The sequence below is a fragment of the Phragmites australis genome, chromosome 15 (genome assembly GCF_958298935.1).
Source record: "Phragmites australis chromosome 15, lpPhrAust1.1, whole genome shotgun sequence".
Classification (NCBI taxonomy): domain Eukaryota; kingdom Viridiplantae; phylum Streptophyta; class Magnoliopsida; order Poales; family Poaceae; genus Phragmites; species Phragmites australis.
The window spans coordinates 5,620,807-5,641,683 of NC_084935.1; the positions used below are offsets into that span (position 1 = coordinate 5,620,807).

The window sequence follows — 20,877 nt, forward strand, 5'->3', positions numbered from 1 at the left end:
GCGGGGGTGGTGGGGCGCTGCCTGTGGCTGGAGCTGTGGTCTACTCGCGCCGCGCGGCGCCAAAGCCAAAGCCGATCCGGCACGTTGGCCTTCCGTCACGGGGCCGGTAGCGTCCCGCGCGTGGCCGTCGGATGGATGGATCGCCCCGCCCCGCACGTGGTCGCCCCCCGCGCGCGGTTTACTGCAGCCTGCGGGGACGGACGCCTCTACCTTTCTCGTCTAGTCGTGTCACGTCCACCGTCTCGCCGGCCGCCGACGCCGGCCGCCGACGACGCTTTGGTCACTTCCATTGCTGTTTCGTGTGCCGAGCAAGCAGTACGACGGAACAGCTGGTGGTAGTAGCATAAGTGCGAGCTGAGAACTGTGAGGTGCGCAGAGCTGTGCGAGATACGCCTTTGGGACGTGGAGTGGTCGGCCAAGTGGCCAAGCAAGCAAAGAACGAAAAGTGTAGCTGCTTATCTGGACACAGAACAGCAGAGGCTGCGTGTCCCTGATCGGCGACCACCGGACGTCGGGGGTGGATCATGTGCGAGCGCGTGTCTTGGGAAACGGAAATACGAGAGGAAAGTCAGGCAGGCTGGGGTGGATGGACATGGACATTGGACACGTATGCTGTGTTTGGATTGAGCCGGCACTCTCCATCATAAAATTAGTGTTGATCCCACTTTCTGCTGTAAGTTTGGATGAGGCTAATAGTTGATGAGACCAGTCTTCTATTGTCCAACGTTTAGTTTTTTTTTTCACTAACCGTAGACGAAACACGGACGCTCGATTACTATGCTAAACTTTTAATGAGCCTATGGATTGACAGTGTTAGTCGGGACTCAAGTGAAGAGTATTATCATCTTATGGGTGTTTAGAGTGTTCGGGTGGTTATTTTTACCATGGGTTTCGTGCTAATATCTTCGAGTTTTAGCCGCTACTGCAAGGCACCTTGCGGGTGGTCTGGACCCGGCTCTTGTGCGCATGCACGGAAGGAAAAGGCGGTGGCACCGTAGAAATGGAGTGTGACTACTCTAACCGTTTCTTTTTTTGTTTCCTTTTGTTAGCGATTTCCAATTATGGTTAGGGATTTGATTTCCTCTTCTGGGGAGTTGCTAGGGTACCTACACCGAGGTTTCTAGTTTTCTCTATTTTGCCTCAGGTTTCGTTGCAGAATTTTCAGGTTTTGGTATTAGATTTAAGCCAGATTTTGACGGTTTTCGTGTTCAAAATTGAGTTTTAACACATCTGAAAATAAGTTTTAGGCTCAACTGAAAAGGCAATACACTAATAAAAAAAGAGGAAAAGGCATAAGTCTCTGTGAGTTTCAAATAAAAACCAAACTTGAAATCTCGAAGGCAGATTCCAAAGGCAAATAATAAAACTTGAAATCTTGCATGCCACCGAAATATGATTTTGAAGACAATGGTGTTAGATGAATCCCCTTGTCGACTTTATCCAATATAGCCCCCTCGGAGGCTTCTTACACCTTAGGCGGCCACATCCTCCTCCTTGCTAGATTGGGCCTAACAACCTCAACTCACCAAATCTTGCTATGTGTTTGCGGCAACATATATTGAGCCATGGCAGGGGATGTGGATGGAGGTACCTAAGGGTGCTGTCAACAACATGTGAAGGAGTGTGATCATCATCACCATCGCCATGAGAGGAGGGTGGAGGGGTGGGGTGGAGATTAAGAATATTGTGAAGGAAAGAGTGCGACAGAGGAGATAGCATAGGCGGTCGTGCCCGTTCAATGGATTGGATCGAAAAGAAGGTATTCTAGTAGAATAGAATCATATGAGACTTGTCATTATTACGTCTTATAGTATAATTGTATAGTGGAAGAGAGTTTTTTATTAACTTTTCTGAAAAGGTAGCATAGTACCGATAATGGTACGAGTGTTGTACCGTCGTGGAGGAGAAGATGTGACACTAGTAAAAAGAAATGTGTTTCTTTAAACAATTTTTTATTTTAATTTACTTATGTTGTCCTTGTGGTAAAAGGGTTATTCCGCCACTTGGTCCAAAGTCTTTTTTTAAGGAATACTTAAGATATTATGTTTAAAACAGAAAGTGGGAACAACCAGATACATGTCACCCTCACAGAGCGTGTAGACTACAACACAACACAGAATGGAGACACGTACATCGACCACATAAGAAGTTACATAGGACACTAGTCAGAACACTAAAGTGCATGCGACCCACGTGTCGATGGCATTGTTGACACCTTGGAGATGGCTTGCCTGGTTCGCTAAAAACTGGCAAGGTTGAACGTCGGTGAAGACGCCTAGATGGAAGGGCCCCCTTTGCTTCATTGGTGGAAAGCAGAGGTTGAGGGAGGAGGGAGAAACCCTGGTGGTAACATACACCCGACGATATAGGATTAATACCAGGGGCAAATGATTGACTTCATCATCTTCAAAGATGGACAGTGTTGTTTCTTCATCATCGATAGCGATCCGCGTGTCGCTAAGATTGGATGGTTGCGTCAATAGGCCTGAAACACATTCCATGTAGCCGTCATCGACCTGCATCACCAGATATGGCGATGTGGCGCATTGTATTTGTTGAATTCCATGTAATGGTTCAAAAGCCTATTACATGGTTGGATAGCATACGTTTTTCTTCTGTTCCAGCTCGCACACTCTGAGTTACATTCATTTTGCTTGTGGTCCCTTCCTGCTTCTTGTGTCGCGTGCTACCATGCCATTTATGACAAAAAGTGACAATGGGAATTGTTTGCTGAGAAGTTTCCACCTAAAATCTGTAGGAACAAGGATACTGACTAGAGGGGGTGAATAGGTGAATTCAACAACTAAAAACTTAGTGATAAAAAAAAAAAGACATGTGGAAGATAAACAAGAGATCACTAGAGCTATTTAAAGCAACAAGGACTAAGTCAAGGTTTGCAATCCTATGGTGACATGCAACAATATATATTTTAGGAAGATAAATGGCAATATCTTGATTTCACTAGAGTAGCACTGTACTACTCCAGTGAGAAGTGCTCAAATCCCTTTCACAATCACACCACTATGGCTCCTTCACAATCTTCTTCGAAGGGCTCAATGGTGCAAACTCCTCCAAGCCATCTAGAATGCGGCAACCTTCAATAGTAACAAGTTGATGACGCTTGTTTGAAGGATCACTAGTGCCACAAAGCTCAAACTCAACAATGCAATGTACTAGATGCTCTCACACTCTCAAATGTGCAATCGCTAAGCCAAGAGAGGGAGAGGAGGGGGGCAAGTGCTCAAAGGATCAGAATTGAGGTGCTTGCCTTTTGCCTTTGAACCAGCAATAGGTCTATTTATACCCCACACTCAAAAATGTGGTTGTTGCTATTGATTTGACAGCACTATGGCTACGGCAGTAAGACTGTAGGTCATCTGATGGTCAAACTGCCAGCCATACAAAAGCTACTAAAACGTGATGATTACACTAACACATGTCTGGTAGTCAGACCGTGAGCCGGGAACAGAGTTCCCAAACTCTCTGTTCCCAGGCGGTCAGTCCAGCTGGCCTCGGCGGTCAGACCAACTGACCTCTACGGTCAGACCGCTATCGAGCAGAGAGTCCAAATCCCTTTGTTCCTAGACGGTCAGATCAGGCCATACACTCGGTCAGACCGAGGATAAAGTTTTGCTCAACATCTACTAAGATTATATAGCGGTCAGACCGGTCATGCCCGGAGGTCAGATCGTCACACATGAAACTCAATAAAGAACTCCTTTTCTATACAGCAATCTAACCGGCCACTTCTGGCGGTCAGACTGCCACAACACAAAATTTCGAAAAGCTTTGCTTTCTTTAGTTCTTCTCAAACTAAAACCACATTCTAGATGAAATGCAAGTTGAGCAACGTGACATTTTTGATATCTCAGGTAAACACATATAAACCTCTCTTAATAGTATGACATTTATTCTATCAAATCAGTCTTTTCTCTTCTCTAAACATTTTTGACTAGTAAAAGAAAATATTCTATATTTATATCTTTATCTTGAGCTAGCCATTTGCATATTCTTCGCACATGCTTCTTCTAGCTTCACGATATTTTTGGAATTAATCTTTTCATAACTTAACTTAAACATGCTAGTCCACAAATTAAATATTATCATTGATTAAAAAATACGAATTAGGAGCTTAGAAGCTTCAATATCCTCTTTTTTGATAATTGATGACAACAAGTCTAAAAAGTGATGTGTTCTATAGGTTGAGCCTATTTTTAGCCTACAATATAAAGAAGACTCGAATATGAATATGAATTTGAATTTTAACAGCAAGAATTTCACAAAGCCACTATTAATGAGAGTGGAGCAACATCTCATAAATTAAATTGGATAGCTAGGTTCATTAATGTACTTCTCTGGATAATGGATTGTATGGCTTGTATGGCAGCCTTCTTTTGCGTGTGTTGAATTGCCGTGACATGTATGTATGCGTATGATTGTTGGCTGGCTGTCGGTGTTTATGTATTGAAAGCAATAATCTTCACATAGGGGTAACATCACTATATATGGTCAAACTAACTACATCCAGTGTGTTCATTCACATCCATCCAACCAAATAAACCTTTAACTTAACTCATTAAAATCATACTCTAAAAAACAACCCTATCTATAAAACAATTAAATCATCCTATTCAACACAATATGGATAGCCATATCCCCTCCAACGTTACTCTCCAACTCAATGGACCTGAGTGCATTATCGCAAGCGACGAGTAGAAGATATCAAGATAAGATGATCTCACACATCTCACTGGTAAAACAGATGATTTTCGACTCTGTTCTTGCTGGAAAAAAAATGTTTTGAGCTCCCCAACAAAAGGAACGGATAAATACTACGGCCAAGCAGCACGAGACAGATGGAGCATATGCAGCAGTGCCAGTGCAGTTCAATCATTCAGTGGAGTGGAAGCGATCGTAGTGACCCGTCGACGAAAATGGAGTCATTTCAGGTAATCGAATTCATCATTTTCAAGCTACTTGTTGGCCGACAGACGGAGTTCTGCACAGTAAAAGACTAATAGTGGAGTACTTAGCACCTATGGGATACAGTTTAATGAAGAACAGTAAATTATTTCATACAAGAGCGAATGCCTTGTCATTTAAACACACTTATAAACCAGTAAGTAAGTGGCTCACGTTAATAGCATGACTAATTTTACTATAATTTTTTCACGATAATATTTGATTAATTATATTTTGTATGGACTCTTTATTTAGGTATTTAATTTTTATAATAATTTGATTTTTAAAAGACTATATTTGATATTGATCCTTCTTTTTTCTATTACCCTAATTACAATTATTATTTTATTTTATTTAGACTCTTTATTTAGATATTTTGTTTCCCAAACTGTATGGAAATCAAACCACTAATTTTCTATAATTTTGAATTTTGAATTTAGTTATTTATTAATCGTATTTGATATGGACTATTTAATTTAATCTAGACTATTAGATATTTATAATAATAAGTAGTCTATTTTTTTTCTAATTAACATTATAATTTTGTGACATTAAAAACGAATATGATGACTCCTTTAACACTTAAATAATAATATAATAGAAGATAGATTGTATTTGGATTCATGAACAACTGCAACTCCTCTTTGCGCCTAAATTTACAGGGTATCTGCTTGGTTAAGCAACTCCGGTTCAATTCTTCAGAGACCGATCATTCCTAAGAAAGGAGTGAAAGGGAAATTTACAGTTACAAAAGCTTCAAGTAGACTCTTCACGTCAGCCTGGCCAGACGAGGGTAACTGATTTGACCGAAACGCCCAGCGCACAGAAACTGCAAATCCCGGCAAATACTTGTGAAGACGACTCACTCTCTCTCCTGCTGGTCCAGACTCCAGAGTATCGGTCCTCAAATGAGATCAGGCCATCAGAGAAAGGCCCATCGCCTGCCCTCATTCTTGATCACCTCAATCAGCTCAAGATCTCCAAGAAAAGTCTTTTTACATTTCTTTATTTCACAAATGGAATTGCCAGGAGGTGGGGGGGGGGGGAAGCAATCCATGCTGATATTGTACTAGCAGAGTAGCAGTTCGCCAGCTATTTCAAAGGTATCCTCTTAAAGAATGCAAAAATACTTGCTGTCAGACATGCTGGTGCAGCTGGTCAAATTACAGCAGCACATCCAGCTAAAAAAATTTGCGACACAGAAGGACTATTCATTTTTTTTTCAAGGACGGACAGAAGGATTGTTCTGTCAGCTTTGTTTCATCTTGGAACGTAAGGGGCGTGGACTAGCAAGAAATAAACAAGGACACTCCAGGAAGAGTTCTGTGGAACCCGTGACAATGGCTTTCAGTATAAGTGATTCTCTTTTTCACATGGATATATCAGATATAAATCGGACATGTTCGGCAATGGCAAACTATCATGGGTGGATGGATGACGGCGACGCCGCGCTTGTGCCAAAACCAAACCATATATGGAAGCTCACTCGTGATGAAGCCCTGAGGATAACATATATTAGTAACTTGATCCTGGAGTGGCTTTGGTCAGGAGCTCAGCTCTCTGCATCAGGCCATGGACGGAGCTTCCGACCTCGAGAGGGACAGGACACCACAGCGCGTCAGTGTCCGTTCTGAGACGAGAGTCGTCACGGCGAAAACACGATTTAATGTGCTATTTAAGGTGCTATTACATGTGCTGCAAATTGCTGGAAAGAAAGAAGGGAAGGTGACTGGAGAAGGGGTGTTTCAACTCTCTCCATGGCTGGGACTGGGACAGCAGAAGAGTGTAGGGCACGCGACTCACCGACACAAAGGGTGATGGTACTGCGTCACTCGGTGGAGTGGGCGAGGCTGGACGCGAATCTTGTGTCAATTCTTGTTGCAGGAGACGGACCGGAGGAGAGATCGCCCGTACCAGTCTGACAGGGCCCGCTTCCAGTTGGAGGTTCAGATTTCAGAACAGGGGGCTTCATCTCGGCAGTCGGCAGAACAGGCAGGAAAAGAAACCAGCTTCAGGCTTCAATCTATCTACAACACATTCTCTGAACCTCATTTTCTTAAGCTCACTACGAAGGTTTTCGCATGTTCAAATGTGTCTGCTACGTTTCCCTGCCGATTGCGAAAAGCAGAAAAGATGCACCGGTCGACCAGTCCAGCTTTGACGAGCTTATCATCAACAGTATCTACTGAGCTTTACATCACTAAATAGATGATACAACAGCATATACAGTATCAGGCCGCTGTAACAAAAGAGCAGGAACAGTTGGCGCGCCGGGAACTAGGACCTGCAGGTGCGGTGTACCTTGAAGAAAAAAGCTTCAGTGTGTAGCGATCCGGCCCAAGATACACGCCGGTCTTCTCGACAAGAGACGAGCCTTACTCCCTGCCATACCTTGAAGAATAAAGCTTCAGATATTCGATATCCTGCGTGGAAGGGCAAATATGAAACAACCGTGAGCACGGGCTAACAGCGAGCAATTACATAGATACGATGCATTTCTAATTTGCTCTAATCCACAGCTGGGAACTGTGGTCTGGAAATAAACTGAACAAGTGGGAAGATGAAAAGCTTCACTTAGTCATGCAACGTTTCTGACACCATTTTGATAGAAAGTTGTGGACTTCGTGATGCCTAATATGCTTCTAAGCAGCACAGCCCTTGAATAATGCCAAGCAGAATTACAAAGACTTAGTTTAGTTAATAAGTCATGAAGTCTAGTTCAGATTAAGTGCTCATCGACTACTTCTGATCTGAATAGTTATAACTCCAAGGCTGAAAATCTAGAATTGCTAAAAACAAGCATTCTCACAAAATTATCACATGCATGCCACTGAGGATGCGCTCTAGCATGGTGGATACAACTGGTTCATGTGACGAAGAAAACACTCATAGGATATAAAGTGGCAACTAGAAAGGGATAAATAGGCATCTCAACAATTTCTTACAAAATAGATGATCTTCTATTGTTTTTAATCACCCAACGCATCTCAAAATTTGAGCGAAAGCAAAATACTCAGAGAGACAAAGCGAGATGAAAAGTTTCAAGACAATATAACTCCACGAATGAAATATGAACTATAGATTTCATTCAAAACTATTTTATGTGTTTTTGTGCCTAAAAGCTCGCAACTTTGAAAATGAACGAAACAGAGACGAGATCACCAAACAAGTAAACTCTCCAAGATGATGGTCTAGAGGTAATGGAATTTAAGACCATATCACATACGCATGTGTATGTGAATTCTATACCTCTAACAACAAAAAAATCAACTTCCCAAGATGTTAAATTACAGCTAAAAAAACGAAAATCAATAACAAAACACAAAGAACTTGCAAGGGAACCAATAAAAGAAAATTAGAAGGAGAATTCAAGCATATGCAAAAACTTAAACTTTATTACTGAAAGAGGTCAACCTTATTTTAGACGGATTACAAAAATTTCTCTCTCAAAACTCTCAACTATTACAAAGGTAAGCACTTCTCTCTCTCTCATTAAAAACCTAGCACAAGGCACTCGTATAGATGGCTCAAAGGGGTGGTTTTTCGACCAGCCAAATCCCTCTATTTATAGCCTAGGAAACTTGACATCCAAATTTCCTTGATTGTTCCCAAAGTACGCATCTCTTGTAGTACATTCCTACCTACCATTATAGGTATTTTGGTCTATTTTCTCCTCCATCCATCGGACGACCGTGGCGCTTTCACGACTTAGTTTCACCTCAACGCAAGTTTCGCTATGATGTCACGTGCATCCCATTTGCTCGCGGTTTTGTGGCCAAACCGGGAAACCAACTCGCACGCTTCTTAAGGCGTGACTCACAGCTGCTTGTTTTTGACCTCAAGCACTCTTCTCTGAGAAAAATTAATCTGGTGCTTACTCTCACCCACACCGGACCTTCTGATGAATGAATTTATCTCTATCTCAGCGTTGAAGAGCTCCGGTGCTCACAAAAACCCTCACACTGGACTATCCAATGAGGTCAAAAAACCTCACACCGAACTATCTAGTGAGTGCAAACTTCCTGCACCGAGACACCGATACAAACTTTAATTCTTTTCAACTTTGGTTAGACAAAATCAACAATGCAATATATAACCAAGCATATGCTAACCAACAAAAATCACACAAACATCAATCACTTATCATACAAGATAAATCAAGTCACATCTCTACTTAGTTTCTCAACACTTTACTAGGATAGAATAGGACCCCATCGCCAGGAGGAAGACCACGTCGAAACAGATCTGTGGCGCCATGTTTACGAATCAGAAACGAAGAAATGGTTGGACACTTGCAAATGTAGAATTGAACTCTAAAAGTTGGAACAACAATGTATGATTCTTAGATTAAGAATAGAAAATGGTATGTTCTAACATTAAAATGTAAAACAGTGCAGAACTTTTAAATTTCAATGTAAACTAAAACCAAAAATCTGTAGAACAATTCCAAAACCAAGACTAGAATTAAACTTTTAAACTAAGTTATCTGCAAAATGTGAATATTCTAAAACAAGAATCACTAGGCACTTGCATATTTGCTAGAGTTTTTGTCTCAATGTTGAAGTAAAAAAAAAAGGGTGTCGTTTAGCATATAACTGGACACTGGTACTTATTATTCAGCATGAACAATTAGTCTGTTCAAATATATTCTTGCTTTTATCTATTAGATTTAGAAACAATATGAGCACCCTAAGTTATATTTACTTGATTACAGTCATAAACTCGTACTGTTGGATCTGCATAAGAGGTCAACAATCAGACCCATGTCCAATACCCATGTAAAATTGCTTGACAGAGGACCTTTATTATTTAATATTCCTCTGCAGTTTTGACGTTTCTCATCATAAAAAACCCCAAACAATCTGTATATACCTGCAAATCTTGCAACATGGTATGGGTATCAGACATCAATATACTAAGAGGTAAATCTTACAGTGAGGTTTTCGTAAGTCTGGAAAAATAATCAGATCATGTATTAGTTAGTGACAGGGTCAGATCAAGAGCTTTCCCATGCAACAACATACCTCAGCACTTGGAATCATAGTCTTCTCACAGCAGTTGGCACCCCAATACAGGAATCCTGTCCCACCCTCTCAACATCACTGCCCAGTGCTGGGTTCCACGCATCCCAAGGTGCCAGTTCGGTTGAGGATCAGAAGGTCCCATACAAACATATATCCACCACTCCTAAATAGGATTGAGATAATCTCATCAAGATATAAACTTAAAGAAAACAGAAAACTCCATGCCTGAGTGAGAAATGAATAGGTTCAAGCTAAATGAGAAAATCAAATAAATGCTATTAACCAGGACCGTCGAGATGGTCCACACTCTACAGTTAAAAGGCATCAAATTTGGAAAGAGTAGGCTCTAACACAATATTGAAACAGAAACACAAAGCTTGAATGCAGATAACAGTACATGGGTAACATAACCATGTATTTAAGGCTATATGTGTAGTTCTGAAATGAAAAGTATTGAGCTTGATGGATAAAGGATTGTTCAAGCTGCACCGACTATGTCAACCTTTTCCATCTCTCTGATGGAAACACATTGGTCACAGTTCACATCCGTAGTTCAACTAATACACGTTTCCCAGATCACAAATTGGTAGTCAAAACTTATGTTCCACTGATTATCTATTGCAAACCCATCATTTGGTGCTAATTTACTAACTCCTTGTGCGGTCCTTTGGATGCCACCTCCTTGTATCCCCCTGAATATAATCCAACCAAACCTCATCCAATGGCTGATGTGTGGAGATAGCATGTTAGCACTTCAAATATGAACTGCAACAGATATTTCTCCATTTAAGTATCATATAGATACGGGCGTGCGCATTAATCACTGATTCTTGTGTTGAACAAGACAAAGGCTCCGTGGTTAATCAGATATGAGTAAGAATCCTTGAGCTTGCACAGAGATGGTGCTTCTCGAGCTAGTTAGTCATTCAGCCTCACGACGTTATTGTTTCACTAGCATCCCTTAACCTTTTGGCTCATCCATTTCCTATTCTGAGATGGTTCCACGTATGCAGTAAAACCAAATTCCCCACATGTTCTTCCGCTATGTGTTTTGCATGGTTTTGGCCTCCAAGAAGTCATGACATGAAACGCACTAGAACACCCGCGTAGGCTCAGAACTGATAGGAAATGGGCTCAAACCGATGCCTCAGGAAATGCCAACACAAGCTTGAGCATCCCCATCAAAGTTGTGTTTACTTTACGCCATTAAACTTCCCAGGAATGTGGCGACCAATGGAAGTAAGTTCAGTTGACAATCCAATAGCCTATTCAACGACTAGACTCCTACAAGCAAAGAGCAGAGGCGAGAAAGCTCGCCACATTGGTCCCTAGAAACGGCACAACGCGAACTCAACTTCAGAGCAGTAGAATCCAGCGCCCGACCAGAGCTCACACATGGCAGGCACTCGCACACCTAGTGCCCCGTACAATCCGAGCACATAGCACTAGCATTCAACACCAGCTCCACACGGGCAGCAGCTGAAAGTAAAAATGGGCGAAGGGCGATCCGAGAGCATCCACGATCAGATGGTGGAGGCGGGAGATGGGCGGGGGGAATTAGTGGGTACCTGCGGCGGAGTTGGAATCTCCAGGTTCCATGGCGTCGGCAGAGGGCGATGGATCGGGGAGGGCAGCGGCGGTGGCGGTGAAGCGTTGGAGTTGGGGGGTGGTGGACTGGTGGGGGGTGGTGGTTACCGGGACACGGTTGGGTGTCGGTGTCCGGCTCCCGTGGGTGTTCGCAAACAGTACAAAATTGGATTTGGGATTCGGGATTCGTCTAATATTTTTTTTAATTTATAAAAGTAAAAAATACGTGTTAAATTTAAATTAGTTAAAAAAATCATTTACTAACACTCCTATAAACGAGGGTATTATCTATTAGACTGGTCCATCCAACCCGTCTGCTACCATCTCCTAAGCCCTAACTTCACTCATGTACGCAAACTGCCGCTATCCTCCTTTGCTCAGGCCTCAGTCACTGTCGCCTATCTCCATCCCTCGGCTCTCCTCTTCTCTGTTCAGTCGTCGTTGCCCTCCTCTACTCAGCCTTCGGTGCCTCATTCTGCTGCCATCGTCCATCCCCATCCCTCCACCATTTACTAGTCCATCGTCGTAGCGTTACATTCACAACCCTATGTTTAGGGTGTGCAGTCAACCACTCTTCTCTCTTCGCTACTTCTCTTTTTCCACATTACAAAGCCAGCTCCGCGAGCGACGAGTCCGGTGCATGTCTCACTTTGTTTGATGCGTATTGCCATGAGGATACGTGTCGATATAGAAAAAAAATCCGCATTCACGAATCTCGATAACACCGAGAGTGAAGGACTGGAGGGGTAGGGAGGGAGCAGGTGCTGCGTTCCCAAGTCCCAACTCACATGGAATCGGAACTGGGGCGTACGTCAGTTGATTAAAATCTGCTCATCTGAGTTTAAATTTTAAATTCAATATGAATGCTCATATTTTCTTTAAAATTAATTTTTATGAAGAAATAGTACATGCAAGTGGATACGTTCAGTGATCCAGTGATCCAAACGTATACCAACATTTAGACATGCACTAGAAATAGTACATGCATGTGGGTGTCTGTGAGTGCATGTCCGACCTTGTACTTAAAAAAAAAAGAATTGCAAAGTCACCTACAACATCTAATACAAAGTCATTGCACACACCACGCGTTGTCAGGGTAACAGCAGCATAGACTAGGACAACGTACCAAAATACACGAACCAGTACAGTCTAATCTAGATACATTGTAACACTGTCCATCTAAGACTGCATTGCATCATCTCCATCTGCTTCCCCTGGCACTTCACTGAACATGTACTGGCTCTGATACTCCATCAGGTACTGCGTCGACCGCTTCACGTCCAGAAACAGCTGGTAGACCCGGCTTATGTTCTCCATCTCCACCACCTTCCCCTTGCGCTTCTGGCAGGCTAACGTGGCCGAAGTGATCAGGTGGATCGCGTACCGCAGGGAGGTCTCCACGCCGATCTTCGTGAGCAGAACCTTGGCATCTGTGGACATTTCCACGTCCTCTTCGTCGCACCTAATGTCCAGGATCTTGCGGATCTCGTCCTCCGTGTACGGCTGCGTCGTGATGATCAGGAGGCGGTCGAGAAAGTCCGGTGGTATCCCGTGTGGCGACCGGTAATTTGTCCCGCGGATGGATGTGATCCCGCGGTTTGTTGCGATGACTAGGATTGGAGCCATATCATTTTCCAGCGCACGGTTCAGGAAGGAGAAGCATTCGATATCTAGCATGTGGACTTCATCAATGAACAGAACACCAGGCACAATCTCAGCCTTTCCTTCCTCTCTCCACTCTGCAACTTTTGTGTCAATCTGCTCCCTAACCTCTGCACGAATTTCGCCAGTGTCACCAGTGAACAGCGCAAGAAAACCCTGTGTCCTGGACAGAAAATAACAAGATATTAGAAATGAGTTGGCTAAGACACTTTATATTTCACAATACAGATCAATGCAAACATGACAAAAAGCGTACCATGACAAAATGAAATGCGGCAGAGCATATATGGGAAAGATTTGACAACAAAATGGTAAAAGTTAAATACAAATCCAACCAAACAGTATCTTCTAGTGCAACCATAGGATAAAGTCAAAAGTTTGGTAAAGAGCATTAGCAAAAGATAGCATCAAGATCAGTTCCAGATACCAATGGTTACAGATTTTTGCATATATTATGGCAAAATATCTCTCAAGCTCATCTTTAAGTAGAGTCCAAATCCTAAACGCACAAATAATAACTTCTAGTGTATCATTGACTAACTCTGTAACATGTATCAATAGAATTAACTTATTTTATGGGCCCATGTGACCATGTCCTCTACTTGCGCACCCCTGAACCAAACTGGTCTAAAGGAAGATCTTGTAGGTCCTTTCTTTGACTAGAGTTACAAGGGTCTGTTGGATGACATATCACTTTCTATTTCTCGACAAGCAAAAAGGCAAACCAGATGCCAATTTGTGCGGCACAATAAGAATTATACTTCTGAGTGTATTTCAGCTCTGAGCCTACAAGACCTGATGCTATGCGAGTGGATAGTCTTTTTTCAAACTTAATTATAATTCTTAAGGGCTGCCTAAATTAGCAGGTAAAAATACTATTCCAGGATTGTTTAATGGGATTGGTATTTCCAGTGGGAGTAGATACAGATTCCAGTCCTCATTTGGATGTACATAAATACCAAATTAATCTGCAATGGATATCAACTGACCAGAGACTGAATGGGGAAAAGGTTGCAGAACCACATAGCACATTGGAATTGTAGGAGGGAACAATTAGCACCCACAGAGAGCAGTTCGATACAAGGCACATCAATAGCATGACAGCCTCGATACATAAAGGGCAAATATTTGCTACAGTCAACAAATATTTGAACTGAGGTATCAAATTTATCTCAGTATTGTTTTATTACATCCAAATACATGGAACACATATTAGAATATCTAAATCTAATTTCGTTATGCCATGCATTTTCTAGACACTTCTCAAGAATTGTCAAGTCAAAACATTAAGTTGATAACCGCAAGTTGCTGCATAAAATTTTAAGGAATGAAATATCAGTTTAATAAAGCTCCAGAGTGGGTGAGCATATAAGACAAACGATTTTTTCTCACTGGGCATATGCATAATGATGGTCAGATGTACAACAAGTCAACAATAGCTTGATAAATAATAGATTTTTTTCCAGTTCGTGCTGGCAGAAGTCAGAACTGAACTATAAACTTCGTTGAGCTAACAATCATGTCGCGAACCTTAAAACATGCTCTTTTTCAAAGATTTTCCAAGAACACGACAAAACATTTGCAGCTAGCAATACAACCAAGGTAGAAGCAATTTAATGTATATTATCCCAGTTTGCAAATTCTTCCAACGATTTTTTCTATATTGGTGTATATTTTCTTGATTTGGTAATTTGCAAGACCAATTGCCCTTTAACATCACTATATACATTGATTGATACATTCTAAAGGTTCAATGCGAATTCCCTAGTCAAAACTGTTAAAGTTAGGAAAACTGCTAGCTGTAGTAGCATCTACTCTAGTCTGGATACGAAATAATTCATGGGAAGGGGTGTGAAGATACCTGCTATTGATGACATCAATCTCATGTAAGGTGACACAGTGCACGACCTCCTTGCGCTTTTGGAGTTCACCATCAGGACACTTGACAAACTTGGTGTGCGGGCCAACAGCATCATAATCCCGCGACCTCCCGATGGAGCGGCCAAGCTTGGTGACCTTCCCGGAGGCCTTGTCAAGCGCAATCACATCCCCACTCTGCACCTTCTCCTTCCCAAGAGCCTCAATCATCTTTCCCCCTAGCTCGTACACAGTCTCCATGTCCGTGGTCTTCAGCGTGAGTCGCCCGGTCTTCCCGGCCGCAGTAGCACCGGAAGGCGCGGCCGAGCCGCCGCCAGCACCAGCGGCAGATAACGGGCGGTCGATTGAGATCTCCACGACCTCTCCCTCAATGATCTCCGCCTCCTCCTTGATGCGGACGCCGATGGCGCGGCGGAAGGCCTGGGTGAGCGCCTCGGTCTTGGAGAGGTCGAGGGAGAAGAGCTCGGAGGCGGCGACGGAGGCGAAGGGCGTCTCGGCGCCGAGCGACTTGGCGATGCCCATGGCGAGCGCGGTCTTGCCGGTGCCGGGCTGGCCCGCGAGGAGCACGGCGCGGCCAGCGATCTTGCCCTGGCGGATGAGCTGGAGGATGAGTCCGGCGGCGCGGCGCGCGGGGAGCTGCCCGACCATGCCCTCCGAGGAGTCGCGGGCCTCGAGGGAGGAGTCCAGCCCCAGCCCCCGGATGTGGGAGTGCGCGCCGATGCGCTCGATCCGCGTCAGGTCGCGGCTCTCCGACAGCCGCTTCAGCTCCGCCATGGTCACTACCACACGCCGCCGCCGCTTCGGTGTTCCGCTTCGCCTTTTCGCTTGAGGTGGTGGCGGCCGGAGGCAAGGTGAGGTTTAGCACGAGAGCGGGGAGCGGCCAGGGTTTTATCAGTGGATCGAGCTGGAAGGATGTCACAGCTGAGGCGTAGCATAGTGGGCCAACTATTTGGCCCATCTACAGATATGGCCCATCTATGGTTATGACCCATTCAGCTTATCGTGGTCACTTTTATTTTTTTAGGACTAGGGCCAGATATAATTACGGCCCATATGATTATTTTGACGAACTTTTTTTAAAAATATTGTAAATATATACGCCATTTTGAAAATTTATATATCTAGAATCATATCGCCCGCTAGAAGAGCAACAAGTTTAAAAATAATAAAAATATTACCTTAAAATACTCTCAAAATTCAAAACACTATTTAATAATCATGAAAAAATTAAAAAAATATATGATGTAGAAAATGTTATCATATATCTCTCCAAAGAATTCAATTCAAATAATTAATTGTACAATGAGAAATAAAAAAGATAAATTGCATCTCTAAATTTTGTCTTTTTATTTCTTGTACAAATTATATCTTTGTCTAATTTTTTTAGAGCTAGATGATAACATTCTCCGTGCCATATAATTTTTTAGAATTTTTTATGGCTATTTCAATAATATTTTAAATTTTAAGAGTATTATAACGTAATATTTTTTGTTTTTAAACGGGCGACAGTTGGCATGTCGTACTTCCAACTTTCGACATGAGTCTAGATTTACAATTTTCAAAATAAACACATATAATTTTATTTTTTATTTAAAAATATTTTATCTACAGTGTACGAAAAAACTTTACAACCAAATCCTACTTATGATGATATTGAGGCTTCCACTGGTGCTACTTTATCTTGCTCCTACGGAGACGTCCTTGTTGTCCTCTAAGCTGATTTTTTAGCGCTACTTACCAAGTTAATGGTCCGCATCTATTGTTAGGCCGGCCAAGTGGTTGTCATTACTCGACGAGCTCATTATCAATCTTTCCGGTGTCGTACTGTATTACCGTTGTGTCTTTTTTTTAACGTACTGTAGCAGTGTTACATGCCTGCTCGTTGTCCTTGAAAACATGTCTTCTCGTACACAGCAACTTCTCTCCCTAAAAGATTCAGAGGCGGAGCCCGCGAAGGTTAAAGAAGGTGTTGATCTTCTTTATCCATCTACTTTGCTCCTTTCATCTCTTTTCTTTACTCTTCTTTCTCTTTTTTTTTTTATTTCCTATCCTACACAGCAACTTCTCTCCCTAAAGGAGATGCATGCTGGTAGAGCATGCTGGGGCTACAGCACCCTGGATCCACCCCTGGTCACCGTTTCTCCAGCACTTTGACACGGGGTGCCGTTACCGTGGTGTGGCCAATCTTAACGAGAACATCCACCCCACGTAAGAACCTCCGAGCCTTTGTGCCTGAAGATCTTTACCTATTGATCGGTGAACTTTTGCCATTTGATAGTGTTCACCATGAATAATATACGATTATATCTATAGACGTATGATAAAAACGTATCCGTTGTGTATGTGATTATATGAGTAGGGTGTCTGCACATGCGTGTGGAGTTGTATACGCACGTGTTACTAAGACCATCTCTAACTATATTTTTTTCATTTCATTCCTTTTTTTTTCTTCTTTTTCTTTCATTCCTTTTATTTTATCTTATCCAACAGTTTCTTTTTAAAGAGATTTATGAAAAAAAGATGAGATAATTCTGTTCTGAAAAAAATAATCTTAAAAATCTTTTCGTAATGGAAACTATGAAAAAAAAACTGTTGAAATTTAAAAAAATCTAAAATCTATTTATGAAGGAATTCTGGGAATCGGCTGGGATGGTCTTACCTTGTAATCGGAAGGGGAAAAAAAAGCGGCTGCAGCCGGCCCGCTGTCGCCGTCCGACTGTTGTGCACGCCCATGCCCTTCCAACATTTGGAACGGGACGAGACAAATCGGCCCGCTTGCTTGCACTCCGCACCCACCTTGTGTCCCTTGCCCCACCGCACCATACGCTGTCTCCTCCCGGGTCGTGCGGGACCTGGCGCCCACATCACCGTCCAGCCCCCGACTAAACTAATCCGGTCTGGGCAGCCGCCTGTCGGTGCCGTGGAACTTCCTCGTCGCCTCGAGGCGGCTAAGACCGACGGCGGCGTCGTTAATCACGGCATCAGAACTCCACCAGCCCCAGCGCCGGATCGTGTCGCGCCGATGGTTAACGGCTTCTGCCCGTAGTAGGTAGCCGGTTAACGTCCCTGTTTGTCCAAACATGTGGTCGGTCAATAGGACTACAGGAGCACTACTACTTTTTTTTCGGTGGCCATTTTTAGCTTTCGGCTGTAATGGACACCGCCGAATAGAGAGCTTTGGGTATTGCAATTTCGGTTTTTTTTCCAATAACGGTTGATCCGGCACTCGACATGTACTCCTTAACCTCACCACCATCAGTGTACCTCCGCATGCGAGCTTTGCTCGAACGGAGCGGTGGTTCGGCCAAAAGAGAAAACGAACAACTCTTTGCTCGAACGGCATGCTTTGCCGAGTCAAATGAACGCGTGAATCTAGCAGTGGAAGATCGGGTCAGAACTCAGAAGGCACGCGCGGAGATGGCGAGACTGGAACTGGATCCCAACCCCGGAGACCGACGGCCGGACGGACCTGCGAATTCAATGGCTCCGGCCTAACAATCACCGAAGATGGAAGGTAACTTGGCGTGCCAAATCGAAACTCTATTTTAGCATAGACAAGGCGCTCGCTGGGCCTGGAATTTCTATCATCGCCGTCGCTGATCGGATCGCTCGCTGTCTGACAAGCACTGGTGTGCAGAAAATTTCTCGATTTGATGCCCGTGATGACATTTCAGTTGTCGGTCCAATCAACTCATTGTTCTTTCGATGCTTCGATCGGGTGACGGATATTCTCATCCCAGGAATTGACGTACAATTACAAAGCCCTCACCGCGAATCCAGAACTGGCGCCGTGGTTTAGTCGCCACCACATTCTCACAAGTCAGAAGCCGGAAACCCAACTAACTACAAAGATTTCCCATCCAATGACCAGACATAAAAAAGCTTCAGAGATTCCATCCAGGATTAATATGGGTGTGATTCGTCGGTCATATGGATTGTATACAGGCTGGATGAATGTACGCTGAGTGAAGTTATATTTATTTTTAAAATAAATATTTAGTTGGTCTATCAATCTAGACAATTAAGTTGAGTTTCTGTTTAGTTAATCAAATATGAAATTATAAGTAAATATAAAAATTAAGATTATAATTAGTTACTCATATAAAAATAATTATATAACAATGATAAATGTATTCACCTATGAGTAAATATATAAGTTTACTCTTTACACGGACGGTGGATCTCGAGGCATGTATGCAGGAATAGACTAGAAGTACTAAGCATGCATTTGGTTCGTTGGATAAGTCCATTCGGGAGATGGATATCCGGTTTTTGAGGTATTTGATTTGTTGAATAACTTGGATGGGGAGACCAGGCTCAAGAAATATTCACTTAGATGTTGGACGGAGCTATCCACGTGAAAACGGGCGGACAGAGCGATCTAGTTCCAGCTCATTCACTAGAGACGTGCTCGTGTCCGTTATTAGTTTTTCATTTAACTCTTAATTTTATCTAGAGTATATTAGTAGTCTAAAAATTCTAAATATTTTTATAAATAAATTAGAGCGCACTAGCAACCCGTTTAATTGGTTTGATAAAAAAACATGAGCCAATATTTAATTAAAATTCTCTAAAAAAATCTACTTTATAACTTTAGCAGTTTTTAATATCTAAAATAAATTCCTAAAAATATGAGAAAATTTACTAATGTTCTTCTCATGTGATATATTAATTTATAAAAATATTTCGAACCCTAATCTATTTGATAAAAAATATAATGCTCTATTTACATACAGTTTTATCATTTCATAGAATGATATAAATATAAATAGATTATTTTATCCATTTTATATCATCAAGCAAACAGAAAACTGACTCATACTATCTACTCTAATCCTATCAACTAAATAGAAAACTGATTCATCCTACCAATCTCAACTAAATAAAAAATTAAATATACTATAAAAAACATAAATAGTCCTAGCACATCCAATCTCGCATTTCAACTAAACACACCCTAAAAACATAAATAGTCCTACCTGCCGTCCGGTTTTCTATGATGGATGGCTACCACGCCAAGAAAAGCTTCGAGTCCTCGAGCTTTGCTTGCTACGCGAGGAAAGGCTCGTTCATCCATCCAGGGTGCAGTCACAAAGTCTCTTGCGTAACATAAACACTGCAGCGTATAACGATTCACGCAAAGCACACGTCGCAGAAATAGTAGTACACGATCTGAAGAACAAGAGGTTCGTGTCCGTGAGCCACGCGAGTGAAATGAGCTCTCCAACTTTAAACGGAACCGGTCGCGGGTGCTCCACCTACTGCTTTAGAGCATGTACAATAGTACTTAGAGAAGGTATTTATAAAAAAAAATCGAATTATCTTCCTTAACTGCACTAACATATGTTCGGTGGAGCTCAAGACGTATATTTAAACATTGCTGTTTATATTAATATTAATAAAATAATTAATTATATCTAAGTATATATATAGTTTTTATTTATATTAAAAATTATAATTTTTATATAGACATTTAACACTCTATTCCGTTAATCACCTGGATCACTCAGCATTGTTCATGCCCGGAAGAAGCAAGCAAGCAAGCACGGCGCCTGCCGGTTTGGAGAAAAATCCTGCGCCGCGACGCGGAAAAATAGGGGAAACTGCAAGGAAAAAGCGGCCCCTCGGCGCGCCCCAGATCCAGCCGAGGTCCCGACTCCCGAGAACACCTCCGGCCTGTCGCGTCCTTCCTTCCCCGGTCTCGTGGCGTCGTCTTACACCTCTCACCGACCACCACTTCCCGCGAAACAGCGAGTTTTTCACC

The 20,877-nt window shown here is 42.5% G+C and overlaps 1 protein-coding gene across 1 annotated transcript; it reads right to left on the bottom strand.

Annotated features, from left to right (window-relative positions):
* Positions 1-12,562: 12,562 nt before the first annotated feature.
* LOC133893513 (uncharacterized) lies at positions 12,563-15,990 on the bottom strand. Its single transcript, XM_062334540.1, has 2 exons — positions 15,097-15,990; positions 12,563-13,398 (listed from the first exon to the last, which is right to left on the bottom strand). Exons 1-2 carry the CDS (start codon positions 15,885-15,887, stop codon positions 12,753-12,755), a joined length of 1,437 nt encoding a protein of 478 aa, XP_062190524.1. The 5' UTR covers positions 15,888-15,990; the 3' UTR covers positions 12,563-12,752.
* Between the last annotated feature and the right edge of the window lie 4,887 nt (positions 15,991-20,877).